Source organism: Typopeltis vanoorti, chromosome 20 (assembly GCF_054136105.1).
Source record: "Typopeltis vanoorti isolate ZY-2024b chromosome 20, IOZ_Tvanoo_1.0, whole genome shotgun sequence".
NCBI lineage: Eukaryota > Metazoa > Arthropoda > Arachnida > Uropygi > Thelyphonidae > Typopeltis > Typopeltis vanoorti.
In genome coordinates this window covers 20557457-20583185 of record NC_143568.1, presented here as the reverse complement: position 1 = coordinate 20583185, position 25729 = coordinate 20557457, and the positions used below count along the sequence as shown (strand labels likewise).

General features: G+C 36.4%; 1 protein-coding gene across 2 annotated transcripts in view; it reads left to right on the top strand.

Moving 5' to 3' along the window:
* The window catches only part of cora (erythrocyte membrane protein band 4.1 like coracle), a 316104-nt gene that overhangs the window by 183652 nt on the left and 106723 nt on the right, over nt 1-25729 (top strand). For both annotated transcript variants that reach the window (XM_090410709.1, XM_090410707.1), the window contains exons 10-12: nt 5276-5469; nt 5794-5978; nt 11600-11746. In XM_090410709.1, the coding sequence (XP_090266835.1) occupies nt 5276-5469; nt 5794-5978; nt 11600-11746 (526 nt within the window). The remainder of the gene's footprint in view (nt 1-5275; nt 5470-5793; nt 5979-11599; nt 11747-25729) is intronic.

The following is a 25729-nucleotide window of genomic DNA, read 5'->3' as shown; positions in this document are numbered from 1 at the left end:
CTGGAAGTAAAATTGGTTGGAGACCTAAATGGATGCTGCAGTTTCTGTATACTAATGCTAGAAGTACCAAGTACAAGAGGAAGGATGTTCTGGATTTGGTTAGTGTAACCTTGCCAAATGTTATAAGCATTAGTGAAACTTGGCTAACAGTTACAGGGATAGAATGTGAAGGATTTAGTATTTTTAGGGAAGATAGGATGGGGGGGGGGGGGTACTGCTGGTACTGTAGATGAATTGCAGCCAAAAAGAATAGGAGATAGATGGAAGGGTGGCTGTTCATTTGAATCAGTCTGGTGTGAGGGCAAGGCCAGTAAGACAAAGTATACAGTTGGCTGCTACTATAGGCCAGGGGATTACAGGGAATGATCTGGAAGATATACATCAGCAAATGAGTAGAATGAGGGCAGGTTGAGGGATTATTATTATGGCGGACTTCAACTATGGTGATATAGATTGGAAAGAAGAGTGAGAGATCACATGGCAGTAAGGAAATAGAATTTCTACACCTATTGAGCAATAATTACTTGAATCAACATGTGATGGAAGGGACTGAAGGCGCAAAAGCATTCGACCTGGTCATTGGATCAGGAGAGTTAACTGTAACTAAGGTGGCCTCATTGCCTCTGATTGGGGAAAGTAATCATGCTGTCTTGACTTGGGAGATTGTAAAAAATGAGGAGTATTCTGTCAAGAAGGTATACATGTGGAACTACAAGTCAGGTGATTATGAAAGGCTTAGTGGGAAGCTTGAAGATGAGGTTCAAGTCTGATCTCTAATGGTACCAGTGGCATGACTGAAAAAACATAAAGAAGTATCAGGGAGAAAGGAATGTGTGCGAAATTATAAGGCAGGGGTTTATAATAATCTTGGAAATCAGCTTGGGGAAGTTTCATGGATGGTGGAATTGGAAGAATGGGATAACATCAGTGCTTGGAAACTGGTGAAGGAATATTTATTAGCACTGATGGTTAGTTGTATAACGTGAGTGAAAAGGAGAGCACAATTTGGTGTAATTGAATGCCGAACAATATCAAACGGGAACAGCAGGTGAAGAAGAAGTTCTGGAAAAGATATAAGGAGAGGGGTGGAGAGCAGATGCATGAAGAATATCAGACTAAGGCCAGGATAGTGACTAGTGTTGTGAGGAAGGCAAAACTGGAATATGAGAAGAGATTGACCCTGAGATCCAAAGAAAATCCTAAGGAATTCTTTCATTATGTGGCCAGTAGGAGGATGAATGATTGTGGAAGAATGTCATTTTTGGATAAAAATGGGAGTAGAGCAACTGATTCAAAGGACATAGTGGAATTATTCAATGAACACTTTATTTAAGTCTTTTATCCTGGAGAAGTAGGTTTTAATACTAGAGGTATGGGGGGAAGGTTCAAGATTTAGAATAATAACACTTATTATTACAGTGAACTACTGCTTGGGCAACGTTGGCCAAAGTGTAGTGTATCATAGAAAACCAGCTACACTGGTGGTCCTTTGGAAAGAAATTGAAACGGCATGTGCAGCAATCCCGCTAGACACTTTGGCCAACGTTGCCCAAGCAGTAGTTCACTGTAATAATAAGTGTTATTATTCTAAATCTTGAACCTTCCCCCCCATACCTCTAGTATTAAAACCTACTTCTCCAAGAAGTTTGTCTTCATTTATTACATGTAATAATCTTGGGATGTAAACTTTCCATTTAGCTGCTTTAAGAATGTGCCATATGCTTGCACTGCTAACTCCTGTCTCACGTGCACATTGTCTAGTAGACTTCTGTGGCAAGCGTGTAAACTGTTTCGACACCATAGCCAAGGAAGCAGGACTTGTTGCTGAGCGAGGCCTTCTGGATCTTCCCTTGTACATATCACACATGGTATCATGGGTCTCAAACTTATCACGAATACATGCAATTGTCAGGCATGTTGGAAATTGTGTTGCAAACTCATGCTTCCATTGTCATTGAACTTCAACAACATCCTCAAATTTGAAATATCACTTTAAAATGATCTTGCATTCCTCGAATGACAATCATGCCTTGGCCATTTTGTTTGACTGTTCTATCTGTCACATATTGATGCTAGTATTCATGTGAGTAAGGACATCTTTTGAGAGAACATCATACTACACATTGCTACCGTAATTCAATCCAACTCCGAGAAAGGTCCATAGATGACATCTGTTAAAGTGTGTATAAATTTTTTTGATGGACCCTGTATATTTAAATTATATATATATATATATATATATATATATATATATATAATTTTTTTTAACTGGTTATATACGTTTTTTTTGACTGGCTCTTGAGTTAATCGATCTCTGGCATGGGCAAGTGGCCTTTTTCTTCTGGAAACTCAGGTTTTTGTCCTAAAACCCCAAAAAATTGACAGTAGAATCCACACTATTTTCAGTAAGCATAGTGTTAGGATTATGGACCACATGATGACAGTACTTGTCAGTCACACTCTTCACCAGATGCCATATATAATTAGTGATAGTCTTGGGCCATCTATCTCTAATTGACTACTGGTGGAGATTGAACTGTTTCCCCTCAGTCTCCAAATGTTAGATAGGGTTAAAATAACCTTGCCTATTATTTATTTATCCTTATAAGAGAATAAAAGGTGTTAGCTGATTTGATTTTTGATAAATATATATATATATATAAGATGTGGATGACATCTTTGTTATGGAAAAGGAATCAAACATTAAAAAGATTCTTTGTAGTTCTAATCACACACAGACAGACAGCTGACCCAAAGTGACTATTGCGTATGAAATGCACATACATCTGAAGAACACATAGATTTAATGTAACACAAAATTCTTTTAATAGAACACAACAGTGAGTAAAAAAAAAAAAAAAACGATTCAATAATTATTTATACAATTTACATGAATAGAGGGAATTTAATCTTCTGGTCAGTGAATCATCATCATCATATTTCTGATATGATGGTACCACATGAAAATTATACATTATTAGTAACTTTCTATGAACAATTTTTCTCCAAATTAGTTTATCTGTCAGAACTCTGATGTTATAGATCTTATACTTGAGTCTTCAGAGGGACTTATAACTGCACAGTTCACCTACATTTTGGTCTTCCTCATGGTCTTTTCTTGACATCATGCACATATTTTGCTAATCTTTCCTCTCTAGTCTAATCCCCATCCCCCAGAATTCTCACATATATGGTCCTTGGATAAACCTTTTTTTTTACTTCTAACCCAGCTCTCAGATCCATAAGTTAAAATTAGTTTGAACACTGTCTTGTATACAGACTTTAGTGCTGATGAATTTCTCTCTTCTTCCATGTAAATTTTATTCAATTGATTCTCCTCCATAGTATCACTGTTTATTATGTTGTCTATTTCCATATTTCATTTGCCATCTTCACTAAAATTCGTTGAAATGTTTTACTTCTGTATGTTCTCCACTGAAGATGCAGCCAATGTTTTTTTGGTATTCCTGCTTATTTTCATAGGCTGTTTTTTTTTTTTTTTTGCTGAACTTCATGACAGACTTTTTTATTTTTTTATTTACAGCAGTTACTCAATTTAATTGAGGAATCCTGCTGACTTATATTTCCTGAACATTTGTACTGGATTCATTTGGGAGCATAACATCATCTGTATAAAAAGCTGATATTACCATTTCCTAATTTGATATCACTTTTAATGCTTCTCTCCTTCATATATATGATGAATAACAGTGGAGATAATATGCTGCCCTTTTCTTACATCTGATTTTACATCCAATGGCTTCCTATCCCCCTTCGATTCAGTTGAACTTCTGACTTATAATTCAAATTTAGACTATATTGCTAGATTGTTCCTTTTACTATATAATTGTACAGATTTTTCTCTTGGCACCTTGTCATATGCCTTTTCCAGCTCTACAGAACTTAAATACAGATCCTTGTTAATTCCCATGATTTCTCATCTGTTTGTCTTTCAATGAAAATTTATAAATTTATCTTGACAAACCCTAGCTTAAACTCAAGTGGTTTTTCCTGAAATTTGTCTTGAGCAATTTTTCTCAGCTCTTTTCAAATATGTTTGCATAAATTTAACCTAGAATACTCAATAGGAAAATTCCATTGTAATTCTTTCTTTCAGTTTTATTTCCATTTTTATAGATAGATAACTATGAGTGCTCTACTCCAATTGTCAGTTGTCTGGAATTCAATCTGATGACCAGGCCTTCTGAATTATACAGTGCAGTAATTGCAAAACTTTTATACCTCCATATTTGAGCATTTCAAGTCATTGCTCTCTAGCTTCCTTTCCAGATTTTATGTTTTTTGATTTGCTTTTATGTGATGCATTGATATGTACTTATCACATTCTTCTTGAATATATCTATAATATCTCTATCATCAATTTTCATATTACCTTGATCACTTTGATTCCTTTTTCTGTACTCTTTCTTTTATTTCCAAGTTTTCAGTAGCATCCAGAACATTTTCTGCCTTCCTGATATTTGTCTTCTGTATTCTTAACCAGTCTTCCTGACTTTTGTTTAGCAACTTTTACACATTACTTTGCTTTGTTATATTTTTCTCAGTATCTTCCCAGAGAATATGACTTCTGTTAGGCACTTTCAAACAATTTTTCTCTTCCACAACTGCGACTTTAACTTCCTGAATCCACAATGGAGGTTTTGATTTTATCTTTGTAAACAACTTCCACATGCTTCATATAGAGCCAGTCATTGTTTTCTTTGGAGTATGCCTCTAAGTATTCAAGGTTTGTTTTCAAACTCTCTAATTTTTTCTTGAATAATACTTGTACATTTGGGTCTATTTTGATTTTTTTTTTTTAAATTTTCTCACATTTTTTTTAATCTTCAATATGATATTCATTTTTATCCTGAATGATTTCATTTTTTAATGCAAGATTTCAAATCATCTGCTGTTGAACAGAATGCAAGTTATTCTCTTTTTCTGATTAGTGTATACATAGTATGCTGTTCTATTTTGTGCTACTTGTTCTCATTCCTTATTCATGAATATAAAATAGTGGAATGTTTGCTCTGGATAATTAATAAAGTAATCTTAATTCTTTATAAATGTTGAAAATTCCAAGTTTTATAAAGTGTTATTAATTCCATAATATCTGTATATTAATGACACAGATATTCCATAATATCTGTATATTAATGACACAGATATTCCATAATATATGTGTCATTAATGAGATTAGTTTTAAAACTAACTTTTTTTTTTTTTTAGCATCACAATTTTTTCTTCACTTATTTTTATTTATCCCTTCCAGACTTATGTTACCTGAACCTGCTCCCAAGCCAAAATTATTACTTCCTAGGTTTGGGTCAAAGTTTCGTTATTCAGGTCGTACACAGTATCAAACTCGCATGGCCAGTGCCCTCATTGACAGGCCGCCACCTCATTTTGAAAGAACTCTAAGTAATAAACGTTTTGCGTCAAGAAGTATGGATGGTGGAATGTCAGGTAAATTTATTATTACTGATTTTGTAATAATTTTGGTATTAAATTTATAAATATGTTCCTTCTTTGGTTGAACATGGAATATCATCTACACAAATGTAACATCAATATAATATAGTGGTGGTCACATAAATCACAGTAAACTAACAAATACAGTAATCAGCTTAGCAGTAAAAATTTTATTGTTCACAAAGAGGAGCTTGGAAATTGTCAGATTTTTTTGCTAGTATATTGACCAGAAAATACATCAAAGTCATTGATGTCTTTAGAATATCTCCATTTTCCCTTAGTTTCTTTAATATTTTTTTAAAATGCCACTTTTAACAGGTTTTGGCTATAGAGAAAGGAGATCTCCAGAGTCACGGGAGAATGAGAATAAAAGGCATACCTTAGCAGGTCCACCATCTCATCTTATGGATCATAGGCATAATATTGGAAGACGAACACCGAGTCCTGAAATGCCCAAGCAAAGAAGCATAAGTCCGGAATTAGACAGAAGGCGGGAAAGTAGAGTAAGTTTTCAGCTTATGAAATTTCTCTAGTTACGTTGAAATTCTTGTAAGTTCTGCACTAATTTTATATTCCTTTTTGTACACAAACTATTAACTTACGAACTCTCCCAAATAAGCTTACAATATTTATATTAGAATTATATGGTTTTTATACAAGATCTCACTAGAGTAAGTAAGTAAAAAAGAGAGGAACATGTGCTTTTGTAAAATGATATATCTCTTGTCAAAGGCTATCCAACCTGGAATCCCTGCTTTTTGATTTGCTACGGCTCAAGATTTCGTTACTTCACTTTACAGCCTTCATTTGCTGCCTTTACTGTATTGCCCTTTTTGACTACTTATCACTAAAAATTGATTTCATACAAATTAATTAGCCAAATTGTAAGATTGCCTTCCTTGAGGACTTCAAAATAATACTAACTGGCTCCCCCACATCAACTTCTCAGATCAAGTTGGAAGAGAAGCTGAATCATTTACCATCAGTTGTGACCTAACACAAATAGTTAACCTATTGACCAGAATACTAGATAATCCTTATCATTCTTCCAACATTCTGGATCATTTCTTAATTAGTTCTCCCTTCAAATACACTGTTGACATCTGCTCTCCCCTTGGCAACTCTGACCATGATCTTATTCAAGTCTCCTTTTCTATAGTTCATCCTTCTCCCAGCCAATCTCAGTCATGTATCCTATGGCACTACAATTGTGCCAACTGGAATGACTTCTAGAATTTTTATGTCTCTTTTCCATGGTCAGATTAACATTTTCACCAACCTGATCTAAATATCTGAACTCTTCTTCTTCCTCTTAATGTTTGTCCTGCTTTAAGGCAGGGTCTGCTTGTCTAAACATCTGAACTAATTACTGAAATAATTCTCACTGGAATGAGAACTTTCATTCCCCACTGCACTGCAAATTCACGATGCATATCCAAGCCCTGCTTCTCAAAAAAAAAAAAAAAAAGTGAGTCTTCAGCTCATGATAAAAATACAGCTGATGTTCAATGGCTTAAATTAAAAACTCCAGCTTCTCATTCAGCTTACACAATAGCTCAAAACAAGTCTAATAAAGTTATCAACAATTCCAAAGCAGACTTCATAAGAATGAAATGGTCATTGCCATCAGGCGCAAGAGAAGTGGAACAGAGAAGGGCAGAAACTTGTCTTCTTCTCAACTGGCATTGAGCCTTCTGGTCCCTTGCTAAGGTTGTGAGGTGTGACTTCTGCCCTTCTCTGTTCCCACTTCTCTTGCATCCTGATGGCACCGTGGTAACCTCACCCAAGCAAAAGGCTGACCACTTGGCATCAGTTTTTTTCTTCCAATTCTTGGTAGGATGAACAAGGCAAATTCTACAAACTACCACAAACTGTCTATTGCATGTCTCCTCTGAACTTTTCCAAAAACAACATCAGGAAAACCTTGATTAATCTTGATGCTAATAAGACTCCTAGTCCAGATTGTATTCCTCCAGTTATGTTCAAAACTTGTGCTCCAGAATTAATACCCATCCTGTATCACCTATATGAGCAATCATGTTCTACTGGCATGCACTACCTGGAGACTTTTCAGTTTAATTAGCAATCATAAGTTTGGGTTATGCTATTCTCATTCTACAGATGACCTCCTAACTAATCTCGTCCACCTTTGGACACAGGCCATGGAAAGATTCAGAGAAACTCATGTTATAGCTATCTATATTTCAAAGACTTTCAACTGAGTCTAGCATCGAGGCATCCTAAAGTAGATACCATCTTATAGCTTCCCTCCTGCACTCTGTGATCGGATTCCAGATTCCTCACTGGTCATTCATTGCATGTCATGGTGGATACCTTCCTCTCGTCATATTTCTCTATCAGTGCTGGAGTACCTCAAGGTCCTGTATTCTCACCCATGCTCTTCCTTTACATCAATGACCCTCTTGCACTGACTTTGAATCCTATTCACATTTTTATCGAAAACAGTACTCTTCATTTCTCTTCCTCATTCAAGAAACCCTGTAGTACTGAAATGATAGAAGCCTCAAGATTTTTCATAACCAGTGATGTAAACACTGATCTTCTCAGCATCCTCGAATGGGATGAAGACAACTTAGTAAATTTCAGTGCCATTAAAAGTTGGGTGTGCCTTATTACCCACAAGAAAGATCCTATGTCATTCCCTCTTAATTTTGATAATGTTTCAATGTCACATTTATCCTGGCATATATATTTTACTACATATCCTCATATCCTCCTCAACTTCTAAAAATAGCTTGGTGTTCTTCTTTTCTGCTCCAAAAATTACTTCTCTTCCTCTTAACTGCTAACACTTTATAAAGTCTCAGATCTGACATACCTTGGAATATTGTTTAATCTAAATTATCTAAATCTTGGGTGCATCATCTAAATTTCCTATATTTAGATGATGCACCCAAGACCTTCCTAAGAATTCTTGATGATATTCACACAAGGGCAATCTGCTCATTAGGTTGAACTATCCCTCACAGACTTTCTTCACTCACTTTCCCATAGGGTCTCTGTTTCTACACTGTGCCTTTTCTATAGGCACTTTCATGGTCACTACCAGTGGCACACCCAGAGGTGGGACAAGCCCCCCCCCCCCCAAAAAAAAGAAAAAGAATGAAAAACATCAGAAAATTTTCCAAATATCTTTTCCTAACTAAATTTCATTTTTTCATTTTTTTTATTTATGTTATGTAGTGCCTTCTATTTCTATACTGCTTATGGCTTATGAATTAGCGATCACTGCAGATGCTCAATCATAAGTCATATGTGATGCATAGTGTGTATTCTCAAATCGTCTACTCAACCCCCCCCCCCCCCCCAAGATTAAATCCTGAATACGCTACCGGTCACAACTTCTTTGAATTGGCCACAGATGGACTGTATATTGGCGTGTTGGCCACTAGCCAACACATGCAGTGACATTAACATGAATCATTAACATGAAATATATTAAAAATGGCATGTAATGAAGTGGAATAATTTGTAACAGAAAGGTAAAACCGAATACTCAGTTAACTAATAACATCAAGTTCAATGCAGTCATTTCTGATGTTTTACCTAGGATGAAAATCTCCTATGCTATCTCTCTCAAAAGAAAGAGAGAGAGATGCAGTCATTCTTATTTAAATTAGGCTACCATATAGGGGCTTCAGAATTCCTCCTACCTCCTGTAAATTTGGGATATTCTCATCCTATCCAAGTATCAGAAATGATTACTTATTCTCTTCACTCCCTGCAGAGCATAGGGCCTCAATCAATACTTTCTATTGGACTCTGTTTGCTGTCTCTTTCTTAAGTTCACTCTAGGATCTCCACATCTGCTTAATCTTCATCTCGGTTTGTCTTCTCCAAGTCATCTTGGAGCAACCCCTTTTCCTTTTTTCCCTGTGGGTTTCATTCCATGACTGTCCTAGCTATGTCTTTATCAGGATTTCTGATAGTATGTCCAATCCATTTCCTACTTTTAATTTCTGTTACAATACTGGTTTGGTTTGTTCTTTCCCATAATGCCATATTTGAAATTTATCTGGTTAGTATATTTCCAACATTTTTCTTAGACATTTATTTATGTATACCTGTAGTTTGTTTGTATTTTCCTTAATTAATTTTCAGGATTCTGATCCATATAATAGAATAGTTTTAATGTTAGTTTTGAAAAGCCTTATTTTATTGAAGTTTAATTCTGTACTTCTCCATATGTTTTCTATCATATTGAAGATACTTTGAGCTTTTTTGTATTCTGTTTTTTATATCTTCTTCTGTTCCTCCTGTGGTACTTACCACTGATCCCAGGTAGACAAATGTATCTCTTCCAGTGATTCTTATGTTACTTTAAAAGTTAGATTTTATTTTGTGTTTATCTTCATTATTTTTGTCTTTTTCCTGTTTATGTTTAAGCTACGTTATTATTATTATTATTATTTTTTGCATGTGTTGGTGCTTTTGAGCTGTCAGACATGTCAGCAAAATCTAAATCATTTAATTTATTTGTATCCCCCATTGTATATTTATATTATCAACTGTTGTGTTTCTCATCATCCAATCTATTACAATAGAAAATATTGTGGGGAAGAGTATACATCTTTGTCTTACAACGCTAGTGGTATTAATTTCTTCGGTTAATTTTCCATTGCATAGTATTTTAATTTTGTAGTTATCATACATTTTCTTACATCAGACTTATTATTTTTATTGGTATGCCATATTGTTTCATTAGACTTCATCTAATGAAGTCTAATGAAACAATTTTTTCTCTAGACTTCATCTAATGAAGTCTAGAGAAAAATGAAGTCTATTGTTTCATTAGACTTCATCTAATGAAGTCTAATGAAACAATTTTTTCTCTATTTATACTGTCAAAGGCCTTTTCAGAATCGATAAAACCTAAATATAGGCTGCTTTGCCATTCTATTGATTATTCTATTATTATTATTATTATTTGATCTATACATGATCTATTTGGTCTGAAGGCTGCTTGTTCTTTCCTCAACCTCTCTTCATTTCATTTTGTATTTTGTATTTCATTCTCTCCAGGATTATTCTAGTGAAGATCTTACTGACTATGCTCAGCATTGAAATTCCTCTCCAATTTTTACATTCCATAATATCACCTTTTTTTTTTTTTTTGGTGGTACTTTGACCAGTATTCCTATATCCCAATCCTTTGGCCATTTTTCTTTCTCCCATATCTCATTTATCATCAGATGTAATATATAATTCTGTTTTAATTAATTTTGCTGGAATGTTGTCTATCCCTGCTGCTTTTTCATTTTTTAGTTTCTTTATTGCTCTTGTTATCTCTGTTCTTGTAATTTCTCCTACATTTATATCTAGTGTCTCCATTTCAGTATTCTCTAGCAGTATTTCTTCCTGTATCATAGATTTATTGCCTAATACTTCCTGAAAATATTCAGCCCATCTTTTTTCTGTCTTTTTCCTTAGTCAGTAAATTTCCATATTTATCTTTTATTTGTTTTTCCTGGTTATTTTCCTTGTTATCTCATTTAGTTTCTTTGAGTCATAGTTCCTTGCAGCTTGTTCTGACTCTCCACATAATTCTTCAATATATTTCCTTTTATCATTTCTTGCACTCTTTTTAACTTGTATTATTATTGTTTTGAAAAGAGGAAGGAAAGAAATGGTAATTTGTTCACTAAACATCTCTGACTACAGATGTAGTCAGAGAATACTATTTCTTATCTACAAGAGTATAAGTACCATAACAATTAGTATCTTCAGCACACTGGAGCTGAAAACACTCAACTGTATCTTTAGCTCAAGAAATATGAAGACTTTCACTAATCCACTATGTGCTGTGATAGCTGTTTCTTCCTTGTTAGCATGAACAGATACTTTACTGTTCCGCATTGTATGTCACATCATCCTAAATAACCTTCTTTCATTTTAAAAATTATTTCTAGCCTGTTTTATTGGACTTTTCTGCTAGTAGTGAATAATATCTAAATTATTTTATTTTTAAAAAAAATCATGAATTGTTATAATTGCATTTGTTGAAAGGGCAAAAAACTTTATTGATGTTAATTTTTCATAAATTCCAGTAAGTCAGATTGTATTTTTATCAGTTATGTTTTTTTATTTTTATTTATTTTTTAAGCGGCCAGTTGGAGGAGTAGCTGTGCTGCCACATATTGATTCAAGAAAGCAAGAACATAGACAGAGTCATTCACCAGATTCTAATTCTATAGAGCCAAAAGATACAAAACCAGAAAAAGAAAGTATGAAGCAACGGAGGGTGGATGAGGCAAGTGTTATTATATAATTAAGTTGAATGAGGTTCTGAATATGAAATTTTTAGCTTTAAGGAAAAAAAAAAACCATTATTGGAAATAATCACAATTAATTTTAATTCATCTTGATTTAATGAAATGAATGAGTATCAGTCCACTTTGGAATGCAGCATTTTAAGAATGCCTTGAGCACAAATGAAAGAACTGATATAACTATTTAGGATATGAGAAATCTTATAAAGGCTTTTAAACTGAAGATGAGCTGTTCAGTCTCATTAAAAATAATAATAATAACTGGAAATCTGGAGAAGCAGACAGATGCATGTTCTGTGGCTTAGCTGTCATTTTATTAAATCACCACAACATAAAATTAATATTTTATTGAGTTACTCAATATTATTAATAATATTGAGTTTTCACTCTATTTTCTAAAATTGTTACAAACTGTTTGAGGAGACAAAGATCATCATGCACGCATGCACACACACACACATACAGTGAATAGTTAGGCAAGAATAGTAAAACTAGCCACAAAAGAAAGACCATAGGTTAAAATTTATTTAAAATAGGAATATACAAAGAAATCTTTACTATTGGAGATTTTTTAATAACTTATTTAAAAAGTAATAAGTAATTCCTCAATGGAATTAGCTCGGTATTCTTTCAGTTAACAGACTTTCTTTTTACTTAGCTTTTTTATAACACAATTAGTATAATAAAACACTTAGAGGAAAGTAAAGGAATAACAGATGCCAGTTCAATAGAACAGTATCCCTGTAGAATGATTTAACTCCATTGAACTAGACAAGGGGGAATGGATACACCATGATACTTTTGGATTTTGTTAAGGTTGTTGACAAAATATAGCATGGAAGACTTATGTAAATTGGAGAATATGGGTTTGGATTATAAAATATTAGCATAGATAAGAGGATGGCTGGCTGACAGATATCAAAAAGTGGTATACTGGGAATGCGAGTCTGCAAGATTTTTGTCTGAGATTAGTCCTTGGTCCACTGTTATTAAATCTGCACATTAATAACATTGGGAAGGATTTGACATGTGACATACATCTGTTTGCTCATGATGTGAAATAGGTAGGGTAATAAGGAATGTAGCATACTTGCAGAATGATTTGAATAGGCTGGACTTGTGGGCATGTGAAAATGGCTGTCAGTTCAGTGTTAATAAATGTAAGGGCATACACTTTGATGTGATTAGATATCACAGTGTCATATTATATTGGTGGGATTATGCTAGAAGAAACTGATCACACTAGGGATCTTGAAGTTTTGGTAGACAGGAAGTTGAAGTTCAAGAGTCATATAGCGTGGTTAGCTGAGTGACTATGCGCTTCACAACCATATGCCTAGGAAAGGAGTGTCCCAGGTTCGATTTCAGTCACTGACGAGAGGAGCTTAGGATCATTCTCAGACATAGCCAAGTTAGCCAGTCTTGGGCATGGACTGCAGGGTTTTTCTCCTCAGTTTATCTATGGTTTTGCATCCTGCAAACTGGCCTTGAGAACTCGACACTTCTACAAACATAGGATACACCGGTGTGTGTGTGGGGGGGGGAATAGGGGGGGAACCACCTTATGTTACAGTTGCAGTTAAATGAATAGAAAACCCTGAACACCACAAGGTAAAAAGAGGGAAAAAGGAAGAAGAAGAGTCATATAGCAAAAATTCTAAATACAACTCAGAGAATAATTGCAATTCTGAAATGAACTTTTACATGTAAAGATAAGGATGTCATTTTGCCTCTTTACAAAGCCTTGATATGCCTCACTTGGACTATTGTATGCAGGTCTCCTAGTTTCCTTTGTGATTCTGATACAATGGAGAGAGTGTGAAGGAGAGTTATAAATGATATCAGGATTGCAGAATACTGATTACGAAGACAGATTGAGAATTTGTAGACAGCAGACACTAGCAAACAGGGTGATGTGATTGAGACTTACAAACTTCTGAAAGGTTCATACAGGATTTCAGTTGATGGAATTTTTCATTTTATGGAGGGTGGGGAAAGAACAAGAGGGCATCCTTGGAAGCTGAGAATGAGTGCCACTAAGAAGGGGGTGGTGGCTAGATTTTTTTCTCATAAGGTGGCATGATTGGAATGGATTGCCATTGGATGTTGTGTGTGCAAGCTGTCTGAATGAATTCAAGAATAAGTATAATAGCTGGTGTGTGTGTGTGTGTGTGTGTGTGTGTGTGTGTGTGTGTGTGTGGCCTCCCTCAATGACTGCCTAACTCCCTGGAGGTCTCTCTTAATTATAATAAAAAATCTGCAGAGAATTTGCAGATTTTTTATTATTATTAAGAGAGAAGTGAAAAGAATGATTGTCATCACAGGAATAAATGATTTGAAAGGGTAGGAATATGCAATGACACAAGATTTGAAAGAGTTGTTGAAAGAAAAAAAAAATGAAGAGTAAGGAAGTAAAAATTGTGAGTGTGCTGCCTCGGTATAATAAGACAGAGTTGAGAAGAAGGGACATGATTGCTAATGAGTTAATGAGGTGTGTGGTTTATTGATGTATGTGGAGTGAATTTGATGGACAAAAGGACTTATATGTCCTTTTGTCCATCAAATAGACTACATTAGTCTCCCCAGTGGACTACGTTTAAATGGTTTTGGAGTTAGATGGTTGGAGGTGTTGTTTATATTATGATTATTATTATCCTAAGACCTCATGGAGTCACAGACTCATGTAGGAGGTCCCTGTCATACACATACACAGCTCATCATACCGTGCCTTAAACACACAAATTCTCTGCATGCCAGACACATCATGCAAATTCTCTGCATTGCATGTGTCTGGCCATCCCTGTGATAAATGAGCATGTGTATAGAAATTGGTTATTCTTATTATTATGTGCCACCTCCAGGGAGTCCAAAGACTCATCGGGAGAAGCATCTTCTCTACAACTCTCTGTCTCAATCCACCAAATATACAACGAACCACAACTGCCATCATCATCTACACCAATGCCATCCACCACTCACCACCACCACTAGTATGCCCATGGTGGGATTCGAACCTGCAGCCTTTTGGCTGGAGAGCTGATATGCTAACCACTCAGCCAACCAGGCTGGCAATGCAGAATGCATTTTCACAGGTTTCTGATTGGAATGGGTTGATGATAACATTACACAAAGGTAATTATAGGCACAAGGGGATGTTGGAATGCATATATGAATGCCAGAAGTGTCAGGAATAAGTGAGAGGATTTATTGGCATTGGTAAGCTTGACTAGGCCAAAAATTATAGGCATCAGTGAGACCTGGTTAACAGAAAATGATGTAGTTACAGGGATAGAATATCAAGGATGTTGTATTTTCATGGAGGGAATAGGACAGGAGGTGGGATATTGCTGATGATAGTTGAAGAATTACAACTAACAAAAGTAGAAATTAAAGAGGATTTTAGATCTTAGGGAGATGGTTTGTTTGAGGCTGTCTAGTGTGAGATAGACCAATAGGCAAGAATATATTGTTGGGTACTGCTATAGACCAGGGGTTCACAGAAAGATATAGATGCCATATATTGGCAGATTAGCACAATGAGTCAGGTCAGACAATTATTATAGGAGAATTTTAACTATAGGAACATAAATTAGAAGATACACACTCTGCTTCAATTGCGGAGAATAACCATCCAGTCTTGTTCTGGGAAGTTGCCAGGCATGTTGAATTCTCTGTCAAGAAAGTATTTATGTTGAACTATAATTTGAGATATTAGAGAGGTTTTAATTTTTTAAATATATGACAAATATATCAGAGAACTCATAGCCATCCGTGGAAGTTGTGTAAGAATGTGTTTAGTAGGGGGTGTACGGAAGTTGAAGCTGGTAATTATGACAGACTTAGGAGGTATCTTGAAGCAGTGTCATGGCTTTAGAAGCTACAGGGAGAGAATGTCAGTAGGGCATGGGAAGTGGTCAGAGATTCTTTGAGAGAAACAGTCTCAGACTGCTACTTAAAATTATAATAATGGAATTAACTCACGTAAAATATTATTTATTAGTAGAATTTTTGACTGAATATCACAGGCATCTTCAATACATGTAAAAAGGCTAATTAGCAAATACTGGTTGTCAAAGTAGCAGAGGCTGTGTAAGTAAAAAGGATGTGCAAGAATGGTAAATTACTAGCATTTTCTTTTTCCATGCTGAATTGAATGCATGGCTGAAGGCTATTGATCTGGTGTAAGAAAGTGTACGTTCACTTTCAGAATGCGGCCAAACAGCAGAAACATGATCAATGTAAGGAAACCAAAGAGAGGGTTGTGGATGAATGGATAAGAACAAGGTATCTTTCAGATGGTTCACAAAATAGTTTGCCAAAGGTGGAGACAGAGGACTACTCATGGCAGTGCCTTTAAACTGTCTATAGATTTTGTTTTTACAGCTAAAATATCCTGATTGTATAACAAATCTGATGCTAATGATTAGCGTATTGGCTAAAGGCCATGCAATCTGTTTTTCTTGACTTTCAAATGAAGATTCTAATAAGTTTGCTTTGAAGTTACTGCTTTACTCATTAGAAATAAATTACCTCCGTGTAATTTATCTGTTACTGAAATCCATGTGCTGCTTCCATTAAGACATTAGACAAAAGAACCATATATCTGTTTCAAAAGCAGAAAAAGGAAAAACTGTAGTGATAATGGATAAGAACAACTATCAGAGGAAGATAGACTGCCTTTTACAGGATACTTCCACCTATCAAGGAATTAATTATAACTCTACAAAAACACAAATTAAAAAATTAACTAAGCTCCTTGATGAAGTTGTTGGTGGGATCAAAATGCTTTGTATAAGTTACACACCATTTTGGAAGGACTCTTCACTTATATGATCTCCCAAAAATTCATAAAGAAAGTTGTCCAGTAAGACCCACTGTGAATTGTATTGTCTCTCCCACTTATAGAACTGCTAACTTTCTTTTATGTTTATTAACTGCCCATATTGGACAATCCAGGTCATTTATCAAGAATCCCACATTTTCATTTTCTCAAAAAAAAATCAAGATTATTCAAATACAAGACTCAGATGATTGTACTGTATAAATACAAGAGTGTCTGATGATTTCCCTCATGATGTTGTGAAGATTTTTGAATATGTTATGTAATCAGGATATTTCAGCTGGAAAAACAAGATCTATAGGCAGGTTGAAGGCACTGCTATGGGTAGTCCTCTGTCTCCACCTTTGGCAAGCTATTTTTTGAACAATCTGGAAGATACTTTGTTCTTATCCATTCATCCCCAGCCCTCTCTTTGGTTTCATTACATTGATAATGTTTTGACTGTTTGGCTCCATCCTGAAAAACCACTTTCCTACATCAGGTCAATAGAATTCACCCATGCATTAAATTCACCATGGAAAAAGAAAATGCTGGTAGTTTATCATTCTTGCACATCCTCCTTAGGTATACAGACTCTGGTACTTTGCCAACCACTATTTAGAGAATATTGGCAGATGTAAGTACCAAAAGTCTGTTCTCACACCTCTCAAAAAATAAAAAAATAAAAATAAATTATCAAGCCTTTAATGAATCAAGCACATAATGCATACTCTTCTCCCTCAGGCTTACAACAATAACTTCTCATTGTCAAAACTTTAATGGAATTAAATGGTTACGGTCCTCATCCAATCCAGCAGATAATTGGCTCTTAGGGTCAGAATCTTCAGCAGGAATCTTCAGCAGATTGCAGGGTTCCAATCCCTTATACTTGTGGTATCGCTGAACCAATTGGTAGAATTTTGAAGAAGTATCACCTTATTCACATATATTTTCCTATTTACAAAATTTCTCATGTTACCATCTACAAAATACAAACCGTCACCTCTAGCTGATGTTTACCAGATTCCTTGTGAATGTAATTTGATATATTTTGGGCAGACAGGCCATTCTGTGTGTGTGGGGGGGGGGGGGGGATTAACATCATTATTACATTGAATACGTGAAACCTCAAAAGTCTGATCTGACAGTGGTATTGACACTTAAGCACATTATCTGGTGGGATGAAGCTCATTTACATAGAAAGAATTTTAAATATGAAGACCTTTTCAAAGAAAGTTGCAAAGCCCTTTTATATCAGCCTAACCTGAATCAGAATGATTTTCTTTCTCTCCCCCAGAAGTTTGGGAGCTTCTCATTTTATGTAAACATCAAAAATAGTTTTGATATTCTTTATTAATATTGATTTCTAGCTTGTGGTGTTTCTAATTGGTAAACCAATTGTTGACCATGTATTCCTGTTCTTTGATGTAGTTATTTTCAGTACAAAATAACTACATTTTCATTAAAGTTAATTACTGTGTAATTTGTTGTTTAGATATTCTCAATATTATCACTAATCCATATTAGTGCCGTTTTTTTATTTTAGACTTTGTATTTGAGTGTGTTTGTTTATTTTATTTATTTATTTATTTTTATATTGATCTAATCCATGAGAGTTCAAAGGACCTATAAGCACATCAGCGCCATGTCTGAAGGTGCTTATTGAATTTTTTTGAAGAGTTGTAGGCTCTAACTGTTTCGAAATACACTTCTTGTAGTAGGCTGTTTCAGAGGACAGAGGTTGATGGAATAAAAGAGGAAGAAGAAAAGCAGATTCTGTGTGTTTACAGTTGTGCAGTATGGGGAATGCTGGGCATCTGCTGCTCTTATATTAATAGGTGACACAGAAAGTAGATGACACTTTTTAAGCAATATTGCATAATTGTGAATCTTATTGTGCAATATTATTTAAAATGCGTGTCGACATGGCTCTGATGTAAATGAAAAAATCACAGCCAAAACCTTTATATTCAACAATTTCAATATGTAGGATTTTCTGTGATGTAGCATGTTCAGTGTATACTCATTGCCAAAAGTGAATGGTTTGTGGTATGAAAGTGAGAGTGGAGAAAGAAAGAGAGTGTGCTGAAAATGTTTTGTGCGTGAGTGTAAGAAATGTAAGTCATGTTGAAAGTGGGAGAAAGAAGTAACTAATGTTAACAATGTCTGGTGCGAGGTAGAGGCCAATAGGACAAAATATATTGTTGGTTGCTGTGTAGATTTGGGGATTCAGAGGAAGATGTGGATGCCATGCATCAGAAGATTAGCACAGTGAGAGCAAGCTGAGTAATTAATTATCATGGGAGACTTAAACTATGGGAATATAGATTGGAAGGAGGAATGGGCACACAGTAAGATGGAAATGGAATTTATGCAGTTAAGGAGGGATAATTATCTAGAACAGCATGTGATAGAGGAGACCAGGGGTTTGAGAGTGCTGGATCTACTAATAGCATTAGAAAACTTACCCATAAGAAAACTTACAGATAGTGTTGCATAAGAAGCTACAGGGAAAGAATGTCAGTAGTGCATGGGAAATGGTCAGGGATTGTTTGAGGCAGTCAGACTGCACACCCAGGATAAGGATGATAATATCATACATTAAATAGATGATATAAAGCAGCTCCTACGATATAAAGAACTCCTGGCTGCAAAATAAGATAACATTTTCAAGGCAATTTAAAAAAAAAAAGTGATCAGCATGTTCATGAGTAATACAAAGCGCAAACAACATGGTAACTAATATGTTAAGGAACTAATATGCTAAATCAGATTGTGAGAAAATTAGCTACCCAAATCAATTTTTTTTTTTTTTTTTTTTGCTGTGTAGTAAGAGAAAGAATGATTATGGAAAGATAACGTTACTCATTGCGATTATAGGAAAGTGATGAAAGTAGAAGAATAGTTGAACTATTAAGTGATCACTTTGCAAGGGTGTATCATCCAGGTTTTGCAGTTACTAATGTGACAGAGGCTGATGTGAGAATTGAGGTAAAAGAAATGAAGGTACTCAGCATATTGAAAAGTATCATATCAATGTGAATACAGCAGTTTTACCAGACAGTATGTCAGCTCATGTGCAGTGCCTCTGATTAAGTTGTTTAATCTGTCTCAGCTCTGGCAAGGTTCCAAGGGAGTGGAAAGAGGGTAAGATAGTTTCATTACATAAAGGTGGCTCTAAGATAGAAGTAGCATATTATGGATCGATTATTACCTCAAGCATGGTGGTTAAATTATTATTATTGTTACATGACACCTCCAAGGAGTCCAGGGACTCATCGAGGGAGGACACCTACTCTACAGCTCTCTGTCTCCACCCTCAGTCCTCCAACTACAACGAACTGCAATTACCATCATAATGTACACCAACACCATCTACCATCCACCACCACTGGTGGTATTTTCACAGACAATCACAAACATCCATGCCCATGCCTGGATTCGAATCCTTAGCCTTTTGGCTGGAGAGCAGATACGCTAACCACTTGGCCAACCAGGCTGGCCAATTAAAGAATGGAAAAGTTTGTTAAAGGCAAAATTCAGGATTGGATTGATAGGAATAGTAATCCTGAGCTGTGCAATCGAGGTGCTTGGTGCTTGGTGCTTGGTGAGACATCTGGAAAGATTAGAGAGCAGAAGGAGGGTTGGTGGTGGAATAATAATGTACAAGTGGCAGTGACAGCTAAGAGGAAGGCAAAGCAGAAGTGGAATAAGTCAGGAGTGGAAGAGGACAGAGAGGTGTACAGAGAGAGAAAGCAAGAAGCCAAGAGAGTTGTGGCACAGGCAAAGGCCATGGCATATCAAGATCTGTATGATCAATTAGAAACAAAGGAAGGACAGAGAAAAATTTACCAACTAGCGAAATGTAGAAATAAAGCAGCAAAGGACATCTTACATGTGAGGCAGATCAAAGACACCGAAGGAAGAGTATTATGGAGGGCTGTGGACATAAGAAACAGATGGAAAATATACTTTGAGGGACTTTTGAATGAGGAAAATGCTAGGACTCACAGAGGAGATGGGCAGCCTTCTGAGGGGGGATGGTGCAGAACATCAGTAGAGTGGAAGTGACAGAGGCCATGAAGAGGATGAGGAATGGAAAATCGGTGGGCCCCGACAGAATTCCAGCGGAGGCATGGAAGGCACTGGGAGAAGAGGGAATTGACCTGCTGTGGGACCTGTTCATGAAAGTTTGCCAACAGGAAAATATACCCGAGGAATGGAGGGAGAGTACTCTTGTCCCCATCTGCAAGGGTAAAGGGGATGCACAAGACTGTAAAAATTACAGAGGAATAAAGTTAATGTCCCACACAATGAAAATCCTAGAAAGGGTTCTTGATGGTAGATTGAGGAAGGAGGTGGAGATTGCAAAGGAACAATTTGGCTTCATGCCTCGTAGATCAACAACAGATGCTATCTTTGGGTTACGGCAGATGATGGAAAAGTATCGAGAGAAACAAAGGGAGCTACATCCGGCATTTATTGATCTGGAGAAAGCATACGATAGAGTGCCAAGGCAAGAAGTCTGGAGGTGTTTGAGGGAGAAGAAGGTGCCGGAAAAATATGTCAGGTTGTTGCGGGAAATGTACAGAAATGTGAAGTCAAGTGTTCGGACCTGTCTGGGACAGACAGAAAGTTTTCAAGTAACAGTTGGCTTGCATCAAGGGTCAGCATTAAGTCCGTTTCTGTTTAATATTGTGATGGAGGTGGTAACAGAGGAGGTGAGAGAAGATGCGCCTTGGACAATGTTGTATGCAGATGACATCTTACTGTGTGCAGATTCAAGAGAAGAAGCGGGAACTAAACTGGAAAGATGGAGAAAAGTACTGGAAGAGAGAGGTATGAGACTGAGCAGAAGTAAGACAGAGTATATGTGTTGCACAATGGGCGGCAGACAGGAGACAGATCTGGAGCTGGAAGGAAATGTCATCAGGAAGGTGAGAGACTTTAGATACTTAGGTTCAACAGTGGAAGAAGATGGAGGAGCTGAGAAGGAAGTGGGATGCAGGATACAAGCGGGTTGGAGGAACTGGAGGGAGATGGCTGGAGTGTTATGTGATAAGAGGGTTCCCATCAATCTGAAAGGCAAAATCTATAGGACAGTAGTGAGGCCAGCTATGACATATGCTATAGGAACTGTGGCCCTGAGGAAAAACAACATCAGCAGGATGGAAGTAGCAGAGATGAGAATGCTTAAGTGGATGTGCGGTGTGACTAGAAAGGATCGTCTGAGAAATGACTATGTCAGGGGAACAGTGAAAGTTACGAACTTAGGAGCGAAAATACAGTAGGCAAGGTTGAGATGGTTTGGTCATGTGATGAGGTGGGAGGACGAATATGTGGGAAGAAGGTTCATGCAGATGGATGTGCAAGGAAGGCAGAAGCGCAGGCAGCCAAAGAAGAGATGGAGGGAGCTGGTAGAAGAGGACTTGAGGATGAAGAACTTGGATGTGGTGACAGCCCAAGACAGGAAGGTGTGGAGAGACTCATTATAAACAGTGACCCCACTTAAGTGGGAGAAGCTGCAGAAGAAGAAGAAGATTGATAGGAATATGATACTCTAATGGAGGGGGAGGGGATATGCACAACTTAGTAAAAGATAATTTATTAGTAATTATTCACATTAGTAATTTATTCACATTTTATAATAAAGTGAAAGCAGTATCATGGTTACACTGTGATATTGCTGGACTTTGCAAAGCAATTTGACAGAGTACTGCATAAAAAATATTACACAGGAAGGAGAAAATGGGAATGGATATGAAGCTGGTGTGACATGGATAGAGAGGCAGCTGGCAGGCAGACATTAGAGAGTAGTACATGGTGGAGTGGAATCTAGGAGAATGAGGGTGACTAGTGAAGTACCTCATGGTTTTGTACTAGGGCTACTACTCTTTAATTTTTATATTAATGATATGATGGAAAGATTTAAGAGGAGACATTCAGTTGTTTGCTGATGATCCAAAACTGCAGAAAGTACTAGTTGATAAAGATGATGTAGATGTCCTGCAGGATGATTTAAATACATTAGCATTATGGGAAAAGGATAATGATTGTCAATTTAGTGTTGCAAAATATCAAGTAAGGCACATCAAAATGGAATGATTACATACTTTGTCGTATAGATAGTGCTGGATTGCAGGAAATTGTTGAGTTTGAGGATGTGGAGTGATGTGGACAGAGATTTGAATTTCAGTGAATATATTGCAAAAGTTTGCATAATACCTTAAAGGATTACTTGGATGTTGAAAAGCATGTTGACAAATAAAGACAAATAGGCTATGATTTGGTCACATCTCAACTGCTGGTCACCTGGGTTTTTTGGGGATCAGGAGGTAATGGAGAGGATTTAGAGATGAGTATTCAAAATGGTGACAGGCGTGTCAAATTCTCCTTATGACAATAGATTGAAGTTATGTGTTGCAGAGTTTAGTTTACAGTTGGAGGAGAAGGGATACAATAGAAACTTATAAAGTGTCTAAAGGGATTCTATAAGATTGACACAAGAAATTTTTCAATACATGATGACTAGGGAGGGAACAAGACGTCACCCTGGAAATTGTGTATGAGTGTGGTCAGTTATTGTGTGTAGACAGGATTTTTTTTTATTTTTTTATTTTTGGAGAGTGATGAAAAAGTGGAATTGTGTGAATAATGGTTAGCATGGATCTCCCACAATGAATCTTTTGACTCCATGGAGATACCTGTATAATAATAAGAATTTCTTTTAATGGTGAATGACCTGAAGATTTAAATCTAAAATATAAGTTACTCTCCATTTCTTATAAAGAATAAACTGTAATACATTTTTGGAGAAAGTTTATTTCCTTTAGAAATTGAACAGCTATTCTTCTTTATACTGGGATGTTCTAATCAAGAATTTGAATTGGAGATAGAATATTTTAATTCTATCTCCAATTTAATTCTAATCAAGAATTTGAATTGGAGATAGAATATTTTAATTGTTTTCAGGAAGAAATTTATACATTTTTCTTAATAATGTTTCCCCATGTGCTGCTTTCACAATAAATTTAGTATTCAATGTATTTCATATACTCGAAATGAAGAAATAGTATTCTGAAGACATACATTAGGAACAGTTCATCAAACGAAAGCATTGTGTAAACAAAACCATCAGATGCTTAGAGTTCTATGCCAAAGTTGTTTTTGGATGTTTTTTCTAAAGCACAGTAATTTATGGTAAGACTTTTTTTGTTACTGTCCTATTTTTAAGACCACCATCACTGGCAGCCAATACCCTGCTGCTATGTTTGCCATGCAGTACGACCTTCGGACATCTCTAAAGAAGATCCTGGTCATCTTGTACTATTTTGGCTCCTGCTTTGTAAAATGGGCAGCACAATCCTGGATTGACTGGCCAGGATCAATAAGCTAGTGGACTGCCTTGGGAAGGAGACTTGCTAAGTGTCAATATGGTATCCATGTTTGGGGAGCTCTGGTGCTGAATTCTCCCTTCACTTGATTCATTGAGTTTATTAGAGGCCTTCAATAAACTCCAACCAAGTACAGAAAATTAACATAGTAATATTAACATGCAACAAGAACTAGAACACATTAGTCATCTACAAATATACCATCTTTACTTATTATGCATGCAACAGGTCTATCTGTGTGTAGTGCATAAACTACCATGATTGACACATTGGTAGGATAAGCCTTAAGTCTAATACAAAGTATCCTGTCATTAACAGGATTATAATCAAGAAGGGTTCTTGCCTGATCTGTCTTCACTATCACAGCTATCTCATGATACTTTGAGTCACCTCCTGAATAAACAACTAGCTCACCATCTTGCCTTTTGAAGTGATCTCCATTCCATCTGGTCTCTGTAATTCCCAGGATGCCAATTTTATGCCCCTCCATCTCTTTACAGACAATATCAAGAGTACTCATCTGTAGACCCCCAAACATGTGCTTATATAAAATTTCCATCAAAAAATAATCCTATACCTTTTGTATTCCTCATTCACAGTATCACTGACTTTTGTTGGAGACTGTGATATATTCTCAAACAGGACCTTCTGCCTAAACCATGATGTTGGAGGCTTCATGGATTTTTTACAACACTCAAAAAGAATTGAAATAGAATTTAATACTTCCTATATTTCGTCCTAGTCACTAGGACATCTACGGGGATTACAAAAACAATTAATGTAACATATACACAAATAACAAACAATACTAAGCCCAACCACATGGGTGACACTAAAGTCCTATCTAGGTAGAGCGCCCTCTAAGGGCAGTAGTAGGTGGCCTGGAATGTAAGGTGGGAACTCTGGTGATGAGTGTTTCCCAAATCTTCGGAAGCTTAATGCAACCGTATTTATTGAGATTTGGTTGGTGTTTGAGAGCTGCTGCTGCTTCTAAGAAAAGTCTCTCTTTCTTGAATTTGCTGTGGTGGAGCATGGTGGTTTTCTTCCATGATACCCTGTGGGTAGTGTCCAAAACATGGTCAGCCAAGCCTGAATGGCCATAGTTGTGTTTGAAGATGTAAGACTTGTGTTCCTCTAGACGGATGGATGCTGATCTGCCTGTCTGTCCAAAGTACGCCAGCTTACAGGAACAGGGTACTTTGTAAACTCCAGGCAGAGAGAGAGGAGGGAGCTGATCTTTCGTAGAACGGCTAAGGGTAGCAAGTTTGCGGTGGGGCTTATGTGCTGTGTGTAGGTTGAACTGTTTTAGTATCTTGGCTATTTTTTCGGATGTGCCACGGATGTAGGGTATGGTGATGGCATTTTTAAAATCTTGTTGACGGGGAATGGGGGAGGAGTTGATTATTTTTTTGATACTGTGATCGCTGTAGCCATTGGAGAGGAAAGTGCTGTGTATGTGGTTAAGCTCAGTAGTGAGGGCGGTTCCACTGGAACAAAGATTGTGGGCTCTCTTGGTAAGAGTTTTAATAATGCCATATTGTTGAGAGGGGTGGTGGTGGGAGAGTTTGTGAATGTATCTGCCTGTGTGTGTGGGGGTTTTCTGTAATACGGTGAAGGTAAGTGTATCATTAGGCAGGCGTGTGACTAAGGTGTCTAGGAAGGGTAAACAATTGTTCTTTTCCTTTTCCATAGTGAACTGGATTCTTGGATGTAGACTATATCTTCTCTGAATGTATCATCCACATATCTCA